The 18,476-nt window shown below is 34.6% G+C and overlaps 1 protein-coding gene across 1 annotated transcript; it reads left to right on the top strand.

Annotated features, from left to right (window-relative positions):
• The first annotated feature begins 214 nt into the window (after positions 1-214).
• LOC129913800 (protein pygopus) lies at positions 215-18,032 on the top strand. Its single transcript, XM_055992662.1, has 3 exons — positions 215-831; positions 11,759-13,980; positions 15,570-18,032. Exons 2-3 carry the CDS (start codon positions 12,185-12,187, stop codon positions 15,688-15,690), a joined length of 1,917 nt encoding a protein of 638 aa, XP_055848637.1. The 5' UTR covers positions 215-831; positions 11,759-12,184; the 3' UTR covers positions 15,691-18,032.
• The last annotated feature ends 444 nt before the right edge of the window (positions 18,033-18,476 follow it).

Raw genomic sequence — 18,476 nt, 5'->3', positions numbered from 1 at the left:
GACTAAAAAATTCTTTTCGCATAATCCGCCTATTCTTCAAAAATTCTTGAGTTAAAAGTCGCCATGTAAACTCAAAACCCAAATCACAAAAATCAACGTGTAAATGTAACCTCAAACAATCCCTCTTAATCATCCCTGTTCAAAGAAACCACATTCAGATTTTTTTTATTTTCTCTCTACCACCAACTAGCGCCAGTCAATCAATTCGTGTTCATTTTGATAACTAAAATTATGAATGGCGTGTGTGTTGTGTACAAGAACTACTTAAAAGTGAATATCAAAAATTATTGACTAAATTATTAACTAAATAATTACCAATTTACCTCAAATCTCAACTTAAACACTCAACCATCAATCTAATTAAATTCATAATTGTTTAACATCTCGTTAAATTCCCTTAAAATCAATTGAAAAATCCAAGTGTTTTTATATTACAAGCAGGAGTCAGAGTGTGACAATTAAAATCGCGACGACTACGACGACGACAACGGCAGCAACGAAACAGATATATTTCTTTTTGACAAATGGTCAATAAAAATACACATGAAAAGAAGTAAAAAGAAAAGGAAAGAACATCTCAAAACGAAAAAAAAAAAATAAAATAATAAAAAAAAAAAAATTGTAATAAAGTGAAGAGAATTTACATTTCCCCCCAACAAAAGCAAAACTAATCAACGAAGAAAAATGCACGCAATCTTTTGTGCAATAGTTTGTCGTCCCTAAAAAAAAAAGGATATTTCCGAGTTTTCAAGTAGCGAGTTGTTGGAAGAAAAAAAAACACCCCCTCCGCCTCCATCGCACCATCTTCACCATCACACCAATAATGTTAAGGTAAAGTGATAAAAAAAAAATTGGAATTCCCTGCTGCTTGATTCCTTTTTTTTTTTTTTTGTTTTTTTTTTTTTATTAATATTGCGTGCGTCCTACTCTCACAGCCGCGTGTGATGTTGCGCCATCTCGCGTCCTTCTGTGGTTTGTGTGATATTTGTGTGAATTCCTTTTTTCTTTCAAATTATAATATTTTTTTTTTCCTACCAACGAGGAAGGATTCAATGGAATGGTTAAGAGGAGCTCCTTCCCCCCCCCCCCCTTTAAATTATAAAGTATCAGGAGGAAAATTAGAAAAATTGTAATGTTTGTAAATGACCAATTCAGGAATTGGTCGAAATGTGTTCACTGAAAATTCAGCAAAAGACAAGGCAGGTAGATTGTCAAGCTGAGTTTTGTTCTGCCAAACCGGCAAGGGAGCATTTTGTTTGGTCCGAGATTGATTTGTGTTTGGTTTGGGGCGAGCAGGTAGATTTGGTCAGAAATTGACACATTGTTGTACTGGATTGAGTTTTTTTTTTTATGGTTAGGAAGGTGGTGAGCTCCCACCCAGGTGGACTTCTTTTTTTTCCATGTGAGATTGTATTTTTTTTTAATTCTTTTTGTCTGGGAGAGTTACACATGGACGACAGTTCGGATAGATTCAATATTGACATTGTAAATTTTGCTGCCAAACGGCGCAAAATAAAAGCTTTATCGACATTTAACAGATATTTCTACGCCACACGAAATTTGTGATTCTAGATGAATACCGGATATAAATTTAAAGTTCAAGTGACCTCAACTCCAAAGCGTTTCGCCCAGGTACGACAGTGGGCTCATCAGTTAGATCTATCGTACACCTACAAATATTCAATCGCTCCACTTAAAATAAAAATAATTTTAATAATTATTATTAGTTTTGTTATTTTTTCTTCGTTATTACTGGATACAAATTTACTTTCCATAAATATCATAGTTCATGAGTTCCAAATAGTCTTGAACTGGCATCGAGTTGGTATTTCTTTTACGGCCGATTTCTTCACAGAGTCCTAGCGCTAGTACCGGTCCTAGTCCTAAAGTTAGTACGCAAATCGGTACCAACTCATTTCTTGACTCAGGTACTAAGCCTTAGAACTGTCAATTTAGGACCGAGTACTAGTTAGGACTCGGTACTAGGCATAGCCGTATTTAGGGGGGGGGGGGGTTTGGGTGTTTAACCCCCCCCCCCGAAATTTTTTTCAGAAAATCAAAAGAAACGTATATTATAAACATATACAAGTCTAATATGTGCAGCACTTAATGATTTGTTTTTGTATTTTAATGATTTGATTACCTATATGAAAATCTCCCTTAAAATCACTACCAATTTTGCATCGTTGCAGAAGCTGTCGATGAAGTTTGTATAAAGGAAAACAAAAATTGTTTGGTCCATTACAAAGAGTTTTTATCTCTTTGACCATTTCCTTAAGCACTATGTTAACACCTTAAAATGCTCTTTTAAGAACCCTTTAAATACCACAAGTACTTATTGCTTATTACCCACTTTTGTTCTATGTTAACCTTAAATCCAGTATGTAAGCGAAAATAAATGTATCGATTTATTCAGAGACTGTAGTACCTACCAACGCTAGGAAATAACCTCGAAAACTGGTAAAAAGCGGGATTTTCGATTTTCTAACGGGAATATCTCAAAAACGCGATGTGATAGAATTTTTCTGAGTTCGGATTCGAGCTCAGCATATAAAAAACCTTTAGAAAAGTATATGTATCTTGGTTTCTGTAACAAAAACCTTGTTGGCCATACTCAAAATAAAAAAAATGCGATTATACTTTTGCAATGGAAGAAAAACTTGTTTTTATTTCTAAAAATTATAAGAGAAAGTAACGGGACATTTTGTTCTTCTCAATATTCTTGTTTTTTGATCCCCTTTAATAAAAAAAATAGTAGGGTGTCGCTGCAATACTCGGTTTTATATAAATAGCATTTTTATATGGTGCGAAAATCGAAAAAATATTCTGAAAGGTTCTGAAAGGGTACAAAACTTAAATAACATGGAAAAATTACCTCATAAAAAAGTCGGATTTCTTAAGAAAAAAAATGTATCTTGGTTATTTATGATTCCCAACAATGTTATACCATTTTGAAAAGAGAATTGAACACACCAACTTTGTAGTGCATTTTTTTACACTACGGCTCATTGAATTAGAGTCATGTAAAAATTTTTTGTACTAAGTTGGGTAAAAAGTAATATTTTCCTTAAAACTGATACAGCTGAGTTAAAATTTTTGAATGCATTTGATAGCAGGGTTATTCGAGGTTCCGTAACAAAAGAAAAAAATGAGAAAAATTAAGATTTGTAGTCACGGCACATGAAAAACCGTCACAGGGTGACCATTTTTTTCGACTTTTTTTCAAATGCCCATAACTCCCAAAATATATGGCTGCGATTTTTTTAATTATTTTTCTGATAACTGTCACTACCTACCCTATCTACCGTTTTCGTTTCGACATTAACTTTTGGGACACCCTGTATATTAAATTGTACGAAATAATTTTTTTTATAAAGCCTTAGAATGGTTAAAATTTGTTTCTTAAAAAAAATGTTCTTGCTCGCTAACGCTCGCAATTTATATCAACCACCTTATCACTCTTTGTACCTACAAAACTAGAGATGCCACTGAATTTTCGGCCATTTTTAAATTCGTTTACCGTAAGCAGGGCTTTTTTAAACTTTTAACTCCGAATTCCTCTATTAAAAAATACTTAAAAAGGATATTGGCAAATTTTTCGCTTCTAAACAGTTCAAATGCCTATTTGATTTAGCGGGAATTAGAATCGACTGCAGTTACATATAGTTGATACAAAGTATTGTGATTTCTAAAAACAAAATTTTGTTTGGTCTGAGCTAACCCCCCCCCCGAAACGAAATCCTAGCTACGGCTATGGTACTAGCTAGCACCTCAAAATCAGGTAGGACCTGGTTATTATACCAATCGTTAGTACTCAAATCGGTACCAAGTGATTTCTTCACAAAAGTACTAAGCCCTAGTACTGTCAAATTGGTACCGAGTATTAGTTAGGACTCAGTAGAAGTTAGGACCTCAAAATCGGTAGTCTAGCGGTTAGTACTCGAATCAAATAAATGGATTTCATAATTTTCAAGTGATATTGCAGTTTAATAAAGAAGAAAAAAACGTAAAAAAAAAGAAAATTTTTATAATTTTTTCTTTAAATTTAGTGGACTTTGTGAATTTTAATTGCATTTGAAAATTTAAATGACCTGTTGTATAATTACAGATTTTTTTAATTACTTGGGTGTTGTATCGATTGATAAGTGCGTTTTTAGTGATAATAATTAATTATATATGCCTGTAAGACCTTAGGTCTTTAGGCCTTGCAGTAGAAGCGAATTGCAAGCAGGGGCGTATACAGGTTTACTTCTTGGGGGGGGGTCATGCCAAAATTTTTGGCACAACAATTTTGATAGGTGGAAAATGTGATAGTTGAATCGAACAAAAACGGAATGTGATTCGTTTGCTTCCATTGAATAATTTGCCTAAAAGCAACTATGTATATATTTTTTCCGCTATCCTAAAGTAATTTTAAAAGTTACAATAAAAAATAAAATCTTTTTTTATGTAATAAACAGTGGTAACTTTTGAATTAAAAGTCTTCTTAACCTCAGGCAAACGAATCGCATTTGAAAATAATTTTGTTTTTTAATTTTGTTTTAAAATTGAATGAAAAAATTTAGTTTGGAGTTTTATACACCAAATCGAGCTAAGAAAAAACTTAAAAGAAAATAAAGTTTCTTCTTTGTTTTATATACTGATGAAAATGACACTTGGTTTCGTATCTACACGGTGCTATTACACCTTTAAGATAATTTTTGAATAAATTACCTCGTTATAACTTAAACAGTTTTGGGCGTGCAAAAAAAAAAAAAACATAATATAAATGTAAATCTAGATTTGTACAAAAATTATGATAAGATTTTTTCGGTTAGATGAACCTTAATCGAGAAAAAAATGTAATATTGACGACTATCTCCGAAAATTTTACCTACATTTTTTCGTTGAAAACTTTTTATACGGAAACATTACAAAAAAAAAAGTTTTTTAATTAAAAAAAAATAGAGAATGAGTTTTTCTACAAAACAAGACAAAACAATCTTTTCTACAACAAACGGAAGCCGAGAAAATCACAAAAAGGCATTTTTCAAAATGGCGGCCAAAAATTTTTTTGTAAAAATGTACTTATTTATGAAATATCAAATTAGAATGCTTTCCGAATATTCTCAGATGATTCAATTATGTAGTTATAGTAAAAACTGAGATTTTTGCCAAAAATTCAACAAACCTCAAAAAACTTCAGTTCTGCAAGATTTCAGCCTGTCCCTTTTTTTTCCATTTGCTTCATAGTAAAATGTCTCTATTCACTGGACTAAAATTATAGTTTGCCTTAAAACGCGATTGAAGATTGAGTAATGTATGAAAATCGATGAGTTCTTGAGGATTAATCCGTTTATTTTTATAGGGAAAGTTGATCTAATGATGATTTTTTTTTTTACATACCCAATTCAATTTTTTTTTTTTAAGCTCTAAATATGTATTCTTGTTCGGATTTTAAATCTACACAAAACTCTACAGCAGAACTCAACTTAGTGTCTGTCAATTTGTAATATTATCGAACTAATGAAAATAATCCTAATCCAGCTAGCAAAAAATGGTAAAATAGGTTGTTTGAATACCAAACATTTTTTTCACTTTTCATGTTCTAAAACTTCAATATTTTGAAAACGGTCTTTCTTAAAGGAATTGAGTATAACAACAATTTCTTGTTTAAGTTTTGAGTTCTTGGGGGAGGTCATGACCCCGTGACCCCCCCCCCCCCCCTTGTATACGCCGTTGATTGCAAGACACTCGCTTTTGGCAACGAGGCTGTACAACCAATGAATAGACATCACCTCGGGCTCGGCTAGTTTGGAGGATCCTATCACAAATTAAAATATCTGTGGGAATTTACGTACTATAAACTGCGGAAATTTTAATTCCGATGGGGCTCAATTATGGAATAAAAATACATAATAATACCAAATCACTAAATTTGCTTTTTTAAAAGCTTTTCTTTTATTAACACAATGAACATATATGTATCTATAAAAAATATTTTTTATTCGTTATATAATTATGGTTTATGGTGGCCCTTCTGCCTTTTTGGCAGGCTTTATTGAATGATTCCTCGCCATTTCTAGCTGAATGATTCTGCATTCTTATTCTTGACTTTTTTCTTCATAAAATGTATGAATTTTTATTGCTTGTAGCCTTTTTAATCTTCATAACATTTTTTCAATATTTAATTTATTTTAATTATTTGCTTCTTGTTTTCCATTTTTATTAAATTTTGTATTTGTTAAATTTGATCAAATTTAAAAATAAAATATTTCAAACTTCAATAAATTCTCAAAATGACAGTTAGACCAGTTTTATACGTATTAATTCTTAGGACCTCGTTGTGAAATTAGATCGGGTCCTATAAATGTGAAGAAATGCTCAGGTACTAACTTTTCGTTAGTAGTAGGACCGAGTACCAGAGCTAGGACCTGGTCTAGCTAGACCGGGTACTAAGCTGACTTAGGACTTATGTGAAGAAATTGGCCGTTAGATCTTTTGTCTTAGTAGGTACCTACTCTCAATTATTTTTGTGTGCGTGTAACTAGTCTGTAAGAATGAGAAGCTACCTAAAATTTTGCAACGAGTCTGAACGGCTGGGCAAACGTCCTTTTATCATGACAATGCTGTAAAGTATGAGCTTTTTTTACAACATTTTGTGCATATCAAACTTACTGCCAATTTCTTCACATAAGTCCTAAGTCAGCTTGGTACCCGGTCTAGCTAGGTCAGGTCCTAGCACTAGTACTCGGTCCTAAGGAAAAGTTAGTACCTGAGCATTTCTTCACATTTATAGGACCTGATCTAAGTTCACAACGCGGTCCTAAGAAATAAATCGTATAAAAATGGTATAACTGTCATTTTGACAATATTTTGATGCTTGAAATATTTTATTTTGATATTTCAACAGATTTTACAAAATATTAACAGACAAAAAACAGTCCATTCATGAAATTAACATTAAAATAATTTAAAAAATATTATGATGATTGAGAACAAAGACAACAAGAAAAGAAGATAAATTATATCAAGAACCTTCACTATCAAGAACGACGAGAATGTGACGATTTTGTGCATAAGTGCCGGCAAGCCTGATAGCTAGTTCACTAACGACTCTGGAAAATCTGGAAAAGCCACAGATAAACCAGTTTATTTTATTATTAAAAAAGACAGTTCATATTATGTATATCTCAATAAAAATAACATTTTTGAAAACTGAATCTTTATTGTCTTGGTGCAGTTTTGTTTTTTAGCAGTCATTGAATGAAGATAATTTTGATCATAGTCTGCAATACTATTTGTAAATAGAATCTTCTTGCAAAGACATTTTGTGTTGGAAATTGTTAGATAGATATCGGACGGCCATCACTGGTGCCCGTAAAATAGAATATATTTTGAGTGAAAACTGTATGCAGGTGGCTTCAATTATACTTTCATAAACTGTGGTTTTCTTATTAGAAACGGATAATCTTCTGCAGTGCCAACGATTAAAATAAAATTCAATAAACTCAAAAATTACACATTTCAAAAGACACCAAAGCTCAAAAATGCTCATAAAATTTTAAAATAAATGCAAAAACTCAATAAGAATTGAGTATTATCGTCGCTAGACTGTCGATTTTTAGGTTCTAACTTTTACGAAGTCCTAAGTAAAACTCGGTACCAATTTGACAGTACTACGACTTAGAACTTGTGTAAAGAAATCACTTTGTACCGATTTGAGTACTAACGATTGGTATAATAACCAGGTCCTAGCTTATTTTGAGGAGCTAGCTAGTACCGAGTCCTAAGTAGTACTCGGTCCTAAAATGACAGTTCTAGGGCTTAGTACTTGGATGAAGAAATGAGTTGATACCGATTTGAGTACTAACTTTAGGTCTAGGACCGGTACTAGCGCTAGGACTCTGTGAAGAAATTGGCCGTTATTAATTTCATATTGGTAGTATTTACTATTTTTTATGCATACGGGCCAATGATGCTCTTTAAAGCTTCCAATTCTCGCAAGAGGTAGGTAGGTAGAGATGGCGGTCATAAGCAGCCTAGCTTGATGACCCAATTAGCGCAGAATGCGCCGTTTTGATACCAAAACTTGTGAAACCTATGAGTTATAAATGGATTAATTGTTATAATGTGATTTCAATACCTACGAGTGTTTAGGCTAGCTTAAAACCACTTTGTTGCATTGAGGAATGAGATCAAGTCTTTGATCTTTAATTCTGAGATGTTATTTATATCGTTGAAAAATTCACTGCCCAGAGAGAGCACTCTATTTCTAGCAAGGGCAGGACATTGGCATAGGAAGTGGAAAACCGTTTCTTTTTCCTGCTGATTCAAACAACTGCGACAAAAGGTGTTGTAAGGAATACCTAACTTTGCTGCGTGTTCTCCTATCGGCCAATGTCCCGTACATACCGCAACGATCCTGCTTATTTCTTTTCTGGGTCTAGAGATTAGATCATATGTTTTGAATTTATTATAGGTGAGCCAGATTTTTCTGGATATGACGCAGCTAGTCAAGTTGTGCCACCTATTGTTAGCTTTTGTTAGGTATTTTAAGAAGATATCGCCCTTCATGACTCCCATGGGGATGTTAACTATTTCTGCTAGTGACTCATGAAGAGCCGATCCTTGCCTGGCCAGTTCATCCGCCTTTTCATTGCCTTCAAAACCACTGTGACCTGGGATCCAGATGAGAGTGATTGTGAGGCTTCCACTCAGCAATGAGAGTTCCTCTCTGCACTGCTGAACTAATTTGGAGGATGTCGTGACCGAAGCAGTTGCTTTTATAGCTGCCTGACTATCTGTTAGTATAGCTATGCTTTGGTTTTAATTTGGATATAGGCTAAGTAATTTGCAAACTTCTTTAATTGCCAGCAATTCCGCTTGGACTGGCAAAGTTTGGTAGTCGAAAGGATTTTGAGATATTGAGGGATTCATAGTAGACACCCGCACCGACCCCACAATCCATTTTTGAGCCATGAGTGAAAATGCAGGTGTCAAAGTCTCTCGTCACAATGCCCTCTTCCCAGTCTGATCTAGACGGGAAGCTGACCTTGCAATTCATTACAGTATTCAAAATAGGAGTGCAGTAGTCCGTGGGTGTCAGAAGCATATCCGATGGTATTAAATTTGCTGTGTCACTGTGACCAAAAGGTTTTGCCTTCCAACAGCCTGTTTCTTTTAGCCTTAAAACGCTACAAGAGACTTGGTATTTTATATGAAGGTCTATGGGTACTCGCAGGAGGCAGTACCCCTGAAAAAAATTGATAGATAGTGGAGGCTGGAACATCTGACGTGGGAGTCCATCGCAGTCTCCTTCAAATTGCGTGCGCAACCTTCCCTTTCTGCACCGTCCCCTTAGGTTAAAGTCGAATACTTTCTGGGCTGGAGCATTGTTGTCCATGAGCTCTATATGGCCTAGACATCTCAGGAGCTGAACTTTTACTCCAAGTGTCCTTGTACAATCCCTACAGTTCGCTTTTTTAGCTTCTTCTCCAATCAATGGACACGGGCCTAAAAAACCGACGAAGAACTTTCCTCTCGAAACAATTCAAGATGTTTTCATCCGCCTTCTTTAAAATCCATGCCTCAGCACCATATAGCTGGACTGGGATGATGAGAGTCTTGTATTCTGACATCTAAATTGCTCGGTACAGGACTTTGCTAGTCAATTGCCTTCTCAGATCGAAGTAGCAGCGGTTGGCAAGAGTAATTCTACGTTTGATTTCAGTGCTGATCTTTTCTATGTCTATAGTGGAGCCTAGGTAGACGAAGTCCCTTACTACCTCGAAGTTATGGCTGTCATTGGTGACGTTAGTCAAATACATCAGTGTTGAGTGTCCTTTTTTGACAACAGCATATAACAATCATTGCCCTTAATCCAATTTTTGACTCAAGTCTCAAGTTCGCCAACTTTGGAGTTTGCTTCAAGTTGAGCAATAGTGAAGATAATTGGCCTTGTTGATTTCAGATGTTACAAAAAAGATGAAACATTCCAATTCTGCGAGTTGTGGATACTAGAAGAATTGCTGTACTTAAAAGTGCGTCCATTATTGGGTTCAAGGCCCGATAGATGACGATTGTGTGGATTTTGATTCTTTTCGGCATTCTATTCAAATCATTTTTAAGCAACGAAAGCTACCATATAGTATCGGACAAAATATTTTTTTATAAAATAGTTAACGGTGTTTCATTCCAAGCCTTTTCATAGCGTATCAAGATTTGCTTTTTGCTTAAAATCAAGTGACAGCAGTGGGCAATACATAACTGTAATATTGTCATCGTTAACCGTGTTTTGACATGGCTTTTTGTAAGTTTTGGTTCATTGTCTTGCTGACACACCCAACAAAATGACATCTCCATCATGCTTCATAGTTTTCAAGCAATAAGGTAGTTAAAGTCACTTCTAAGAAATCTACTAAAGTAAGATTTTCCACCAGTACTCATGATACTAAATTTCATTCATCGCTAAAACATAGATAATATATTCCATTCCTCTACCTCTATTTCATGTTTTTTGCAAAACTTTTCGTTTTTTCTGATCATGGATTGGAATATGGGTTTTTAAGAGTTCGATAAATGCGCAAATCAGTAACGTAATATTTTGGGAGTCGAAGTTACAAGGAGTGAAGAATTTCATAGGTTTGAAGAACAGAATAAATCCAGGGGTCGAATAACGGCACACGATTACGATCATACTTTATCGTTTTGAGTGTCTCTATTTAGGGACGCATAGCGACCATACGTTAACGTGATTGCCGTGATTCGGCCACAGGATTTATTCTGTTCTTAAAACTTAACTAGATTTTTCACCCCCAAAATAATTTTTTGTTTTTTTCCGACTGAGAAGATGTGTTTACGTCTTGCTAAGAAATGCGTATTTTTACTATTATAAGAAAAAAGGACCAACAAAATCACACTACAGTACATTGCCATAGCGAACAAAATAAAAATAAAGTAGATATAAATCCATGAGACCAACAGTTTACGTTAATACAATTGTGAAGATTAATTGAAATTATAAGTTTTGAGATATTCATGTGCGAAGTTGATTCAAGCGTTTAATCCACATTAAAAGTAATGCAATTGCAATGTGAATTTCACGCGGAAATAACCCTCACGGTTCATATGAACTGAGGGTTACAGCTTTAATTTGACATCAGTTTCATGGATGTACGCTTTTCGCCTTGTTCTCATATAGTTTAAGTTTTCCATTTTCCAAATAAAAACTAAAAGCTATATATGTACATAATATTCGAAATGCAAAATGCAAGGCAATTTTCAAAATATGAACTATTGAATACCGATAGTAAAATACACAATTTTAAAATTGAAAAGCTTCAAATCATACTGTTCCTTTATCATTTTGATTTGTGGGACTAACATAACATCCACAAAACGTTTTTATATTACACATATTCTAAGTCTTAAAACAGAAAGGTTTTGAGAATATTACAATGATTCTCTAATATTATATGGACGGTACCAGTTCTAAAAGTGATAAATATAAAAACAAACTTTCTAAACTCCTTAAAAAACCAAAGTTTAAGAAAATCTTTCCACCCGTTTGGGGTATGGGTAAAAGATAGACAGAAATGCGGACGATATGACGAAATTTTTCTGAATTCGGACAACAAAAAATTAAAATGCATATAGATAACATAATAAAAATAAATGTTCGTCAATAGATTTTATTGTTTGGATGATGTTTTTAATTGAATATTAAAAAATTTCATAAATAATATAAATTAAATTGTATTTATTTTATTTATTTCAGTCTGCAGCTGACAAGGATCTGGTTGTGTGCGGGCCAAATTTCCTTGGCCAGCAAACCAAATCAGAAAAGATAAACGGAGCTGCATAGAAAGCGAACTGATAGAAGAAGGCAAGACAGGAGTTTAAAAAAATAACAATCATATAAAAATAGTTATCACCGTCTTACTACTTTAGTTTACTTAATACAACAACAAATTATAAAAAAAAAAAAAAAAAAAAAACTAGCAAAATTTAGATGATATTTGGCATAGCCCATATAAGAAAGCAATACTGAATATAAAAAGAAAAAATTTTAAAAAAGATACAAGACAGGATTAAGCAAGAAAACATCTTTGGAGATTTTTAATTGATAAAGTGTGTGACGAACACATAATAATCAGCCATTATAGAAAATAGTATAAAATAAAAGAACTAAGTTTAAAATATAATGACACACAATCTCGGAATGGCTCCATATCGACTGCCGGGGCCTGGTATTTGCCCGCCCGATTTTAAGCCACCGCCACCCACAGAATCGCTGAACATCATATCAGCACCAAGTAATCCGAAGAAACGGCGGAAAACATCGAATGCGAATGCGGCGAACGCAGCCAACGCAATGCTATCACAACCCCCGCCCACACCGCAGGACCTGTTGCCACCGCCGCCCATGAGCGGTTTTGGCGACACAATTGTAGCATCGAATCCCTTCGACGATAGCCCGCCCATGAATAGTCCCTCGTCCATGAGCCACATGGCGATGAATCACTTTAATGCAGCAATGAATCCCCACATGCATCCACATCACCCGCATCATCATATGGGTGGGCCATCAATGCGTGGCATGAGTCCGTTGGGAATGGGAAGTCCAATGGGTGGTCTAATGGGTCCTGGTGGTCCGATGGGTCCTGGAGGTCCAATGGGTCCAGGCGGGCCAATGGGTCCCGGAGGTCCAATGGGTCCCGGTGGTCCAATGGGGCCTGGTGGTCCGATGGGACCCGGTGGCCCTGGAATGCAATGTGGCGGCCCGATGCCACCTCATATGGGAAATCGTGGTGGCGGTATGGGCAGCCCCATGGGAATGCGGGACGGAGGAGGAATGCCACCAGGTGCATCCATGGGTGGAATGAGTCCGATGAGCAGCATGGGCCCGAGCATATCACCGATGGGTCCAATGGGAGGCATGTCGCCGATGGGCGGCCCAAATAATTCTCACATGGGAATGAACTCATCAATGGGCCCCAACGGCCCCCGATCGATAGGAAGTCCTATGAGCGGTGGTCCTATTGGCAGTCCAATGAACTCGATACCAATGGGATCGCCCATGGGTAATGCAATGGGCAGTCCACTTGGTGCTGGAGGCCACAACGGTCCAAATCAACCACCTCACATGAACAACGGTCAGATGGGTCCACCGATGCACAGTCCCCTGGGGAATGGTCCAGCGAATCACAGTCATATGCAAGGAATGAACAGCGGCGGAGGTGGTGGTGGTGGAAGTGGAGGGGGAGGAGGACCACCACCAAACCATCCAGCATCACGAATGAACGTCCACAATGGTGCAATGCCAACATCCTCGGCGAGTGGACCGATGCCACCGCATCAAATGAATCAAATGTCAGCGGCGGGATGTCCCACGAGCATGGGAATGCAACAATCTGCACCCCTGATGACTCAGGCGAACAGTATGAATGCAGGTGGCCCTGGAAGTGGCGGCGGTGTGGTTAACGTCGGTGGAATGGGCAGTCATGTGCATCGAGCTAGTCCTTTAGGCGGAGGTGGTGGTGGCGGAATGAATCCAATGAATCACCCAAATGTTCCTATGCACCAGTCAGGCGGAATGAGTGGTGGTCCACCGGGCGGGGGTGGTGGACCACCAGGGCCGCCGCCCGGAATGATGAATCCAAATATGCCGAACATGCCACCTCATATGTCGCCACATATGGGTCCAGGTGGACCCAATCACCATCTGATGCATATGGGCCATATGGGAGGACCGGGAGGTCATCCCGGCAGTCCAGTGAATGGCCCACCACCGAATGCAATGGTTCCGAACTCAATGTTCGGACCAAAACCGATGCCAGTGAGTGCGGGCAAAATGTATCCGCCTGGAACGCCAATGGTCTTCAATCCACAAAATCCGAACGCTCCACCTATTTACCCGTGTGGCCTGTGTCACAAGGAGGTCAACGACAACGATGAAGCTCTATTCTGTGAATCTGGTTGTAACTTCTTCTTTCATAGGTAAGTACATTTGTATTGTTATTTTTGTTTTTCGAAAGTATGTGAGAACATTTTGTGTTATGTTTTAAAGAGGAAACTTTTTGTTTAGAAATTAGAAAAGAATGGATGATCTCAGTGGAATTTTTATTACTAGTTTGAAACTAAATTATAAACTTAGTTTGCAACTAGAATTTAAAAAAAAGGACTCTTAAATAAGATTTTTCAACAGATCACATCCCCAGATAATTGCACGTAGCAAATACGTTTATTCGTTTTTCAATGTGAGAAGAGTCCGACGATGTACTAACTTTTTAATTTGGAGATACCTTTTGGACTATACCAGCTGAAATAGTGCTTAATACACTCTGGTTGAAGTATTGCAAAAATATATTTTTAATAGATTCTTGAAAGCGGCATTAAACAGCAAAATGAAGTTTTTATTAATTTGTAACCGTAACCCAGAAAAATATATTTTTTATGTATACTTTTACCTAAAATCTATTTTTGTAAAGCTGTTCCACAATGTTGCTGGTGTGACTTTCACCTTTTTTAAGAGCTTGAATTCCGGCCCTGGATCCAACAGCTGGTTGATAAAACATTTTGAACTCGTTACATTTGTTCCACAATGTTGCTGGTGTGACTTTCACCTTTTTTAAGAGCTTGAATTCCGGCCCTGGATCCAACAGCTGGTTGATAAAACATTTTGAACTCGTTACACAGCGAGTCTACTTACATACTTTTATCCATCCGCAAAATCATCATTAACCCTTGGAAAAACCTCGCTACAATATCTTTTGCCACATTGGCTCATATGCAAAAAGAATGAGCTTAGGCTCTATCTCACTTTTCAGTACATTTTCTTGAGATCTTTCTTAAGAATTTGAGATAGATCTCAAGAAAATTTATTGAAAAGTGAGATAAGAGCTTAAGCTCATTTTTATTGCATATGACCCATTGTATCTATAAATGCATATTTTTTCCAGAACATAACTCGGTTACATCCTTGATGATGTCTCGAAACTAGTACCACAAGTTGTTGTTAGCGGTGTTAGATTAGTTCACTTTCCTACTTTACTAACTTATGTAATTACTTAGGGTAACCAACAAGCTTCTCGAGACCACTTCCCCACTTTAACATTTAATTTTCAAAAAAGGTTTCATTATGGAGCTTGTTTATTTCTTTTAATGGTGATCGGGAGAAGATTCAAGTTTTTCAGATCTTACACACATGGTATTGTAAAGATTTTTAACTTTCAGGGGCCCTATTACGATTCTATAATAAAATGAAATGATTTATCTCTTTTAAACTTGATTTGTGAAAAATTTTTTCATCGGCATTTTTACAAAACCAGAATAGCTCCTCAGGTTATAGTACACGTCCATAATCAGGGATTACAACTAGCATATAAAAAGCACAATAAAATTGATGAGTAGTAAAAGTTGTGATCACCGCTTATGGATTCTGTATACTATATCTATTTCATGTACATATATCAGGTCTGAAATTAGAGAAGGTCAAATTTATAATCCGTGGAGCATGTTGTAAACAAATATAAATGCATTATAAATCTTTGTTGCAATTAATAAAATTTATTTTCTTATGTTTACAGGACATGTAGTGGCATGACGGAAGCTGCATTCCAATTATTAAGTAAGGAAATCTACGCAGAATGGTGCTGTGACAAATGTCTGTCTTCCAAACCGATCCCAATGGTCAAGTTCAAATGTTGAAATAATATCATTCTCAACAAGAAACAAATTTGAAAAAAGAATCAACAACAACAACAAACCCCAACACCACCACCGTAACCACGATAAAAATAAACAATTACACACATTTGCATTGTGAGATAATCAGATAGAGCTAAAGCTGATATTGGAGTCAAAAATGGTAAACCGAGTTTTATTCAGTTGTTTATACATACAAAAAATAAAAAAAAATAAAATAAAATAAAATAAAACACAAAAACTACGAATAATTGTAAAAAATAATAAATATATAGAAATACATATATTTAGAAGTATGTAAATGGTTCACCCAATTGAAAGTCTCCAATTACAATATATATAGGACATTATTATTAAATTTGTGTGTATATACAAACCAATTGATACCCGTGATTAATTTTACTTAAGACTTCATAAAAAAAAAAACAAAAGTAAAAGTAAAAAAAAGCATAAAATATTAATGCTCCCACACCATCACTTAAATTCTCCCTCTCTAAACATTAAATAGAACTCAAAGATTATTCGTGTACATTTTTTGTGGCAGTTTTGATGTGTGTGTGAACATTGGGCGAGAAATAAAATAAAATTAAAAATATAAAAAGAAAACATGCATATATACAAAAGAAAAAAAAAACTTAGTATAATAAAAAAAAATACATTTTAATAAAAATAAAAAAAAAAAAAAAAAAACAAATAAAGTTGTGTGAATCCGAGAATGGGCAAATAATAAAATAAAAAAAAGAAATCAACCAGGACTCTTTTTAAATGTTAACATAAAGAAATAAAAAAAATATTAAAATCAGTATAGATTTTAACTAAGTTATTTATAAATAAAACTAAAAACAAAACAAAAAAAATATATATATATATCCCTTGATAATAAAACAAAAGAAAACACACGAAAAAAATAAATAGGAACAATTCGTTTATTTCCAAATTTTTTTTTTAATAATTTTTTTTTGTGTATTTGATCATTTTTCTGCAGCCTTTTTGATCTCATTCTAAACAAAATTTCACCTTAAATATACAAGATTTGATAGTGTTTGTTGTTCTTGTTAACAATAAATGCTTATGTGCTAGGAACCAGCTATTCGCAATATCATATCTTAGATATTCAATTTTCTAACCAGCCATTTCCATATGTACACCACGGCTTTTCCTTAAGATATGATCGAAACTTTCGATTGCAAACTTAATAAATCCTTTGGCTTATCAGAATAAAGCTGATCATCTTATATCTTCCGATGTAAAGCACTTTTCTGCATACAGCTTTATCAATGTTAAAGACATCTTTCTGGCAGGCTTTTGAACCTGTTTTCAGAGCAAGGGATGGGACACTTTTGTGTAAGACTTAACGCAAAATCATTATTTAACCAAAATGGGGCCCGCACATTATTGGCTTATTTCGATGTCGTGTCATAAACTTTCTTACTTTGTTTGTTGAAAACTTATTTAAGATGAATAAAATTCTCATTCGTAAATAGTATTTTTATCCTTATTTCTCGCGTGCAACTGTTACCGCAGGAAGCTTTAATATAGCGTTTTGAGATTGCATAAGTAGTTTTGCAAAAATAAAATATAACATTGATGTGATTCGACGTCATATGTACCCAAAAATGCGTTTTTGACCTATTAATATTCAAGTATTTCAAAAACGTGACGTTCCAATGAAATTTTGACTTTGGAATCGAACTCAACACACAAAATAGGGTTTGGTTGAAGACCTATTTTTGTTGCCGACCAGTGTAATTTAAACCAGACTGGTTAAAAATATAAAAGTTTTGTTGGATTAGAAAAAAATATAGAAATAACAGTGCACAGTGAGATACGTTTATTGGCTGTTCACTAAATCATTTTGAGGTTTGACATCCCTAACTATTATAACTCCTTTCTGTGCTTTCTTATTTGAAAAGGAAATCAATAGATACAACGGATTGGCAGAGTAGCAAATAAAAAAAATAACTAAAAATGTTTTCAAAATTTCTCAAAGTGAACGAATTTCAAAAGCTCATTTCGGAACCGGAGTTTTGTAGTATCGGAAATAAATTGATATTTAATTTGATTTTTTGGCAATTGTTTCGGTTGGAATACGAAATTTTGAGCGATTCCCTTGGAAATTTGGTTATATTTATTTATTTACAAACTATCTTATATGTATATAAAAAAATACACCTAAGTAAATATAAAATGCCAAAATTCACTACATCCATCTGCAATGATGATTAAATTTTTTTTGCGTGAGTTAAAATTCGTCCTTTTTGTGTTAGCTTTATTATTATATTTTAAAGACAAAAAAAAATAAACTGTGTGTGTTTAAATTTTTTTTATTAATCAAATTCCGTTTTTAACAAAAAAAAACATAAATCCGAAAGAAAAAATAAATAACAAAAACCAATAAAAGATCTTGTAAAAAAAATTAATAGAAATACCTGAAAAATTAATATAATGAAAATAATGAAAAAAAAATATTAAATGAATAAAATGCCTTGTTAAAAAAATCAAAAAAAGTACTTTCATTGAACGATTTTAATTGGCATAGAACAAAAAATTCAAGTTTCTGATCTTAATTATTCAAAACGCTTTTACATACAAAAAGTTGAACTTTTTTTTCAAATTTAAAAAAAAATAGAAGAAAAAAGTCAAGGGCTTTCAGTCGTGTTAAAAATATACTGATAACTTCTCAATTTCCCAGAACCTTTTAGATTTCAATGTAGAAGAGATGAAAGTTTAGAAAGGTGCGTTGTGTACGCCCACATTTAAAAATATAAATTATGTCTAAAAGTGATATA

This window comes from Episyrphus balteatus, chromosome 3 (assembly GCF_945859705.1).
Source record: "Episyrphus balteatus chromosome 3, idEpiBalt1.1, whole genome shotgun sequence".
Classification (NCBI taxonomy): domain Eukaryota; kingdom Metazoa; phylum Arthropoda; class Insecta; order Diptera; family Syrphidae; genus Episyrphus; species Episyrphus balteatus.
The sequence above is the reverse complement of the archived record's forward strand: the minus strand, read 5'-3'. Positions and strand labels throughout refer to the sequence as shown.

Bases quoted from the DNA above. Each gene is read 5' to 3' on its own strand.
- LOC129913800 (XM_055992662.1), top strand. From the start codon at position 12,185: ATGACACACAATCTCGGAATGGCTCCATATCGACTGCCGGGGCCTGGT. The intron at 13,981-15,569 runs GTAAGTACATTT...TTATGTTTACAG, and splicing joins TGTAACTTCTTCTTTCATAG to GACATGTAGTGGCATGACGG.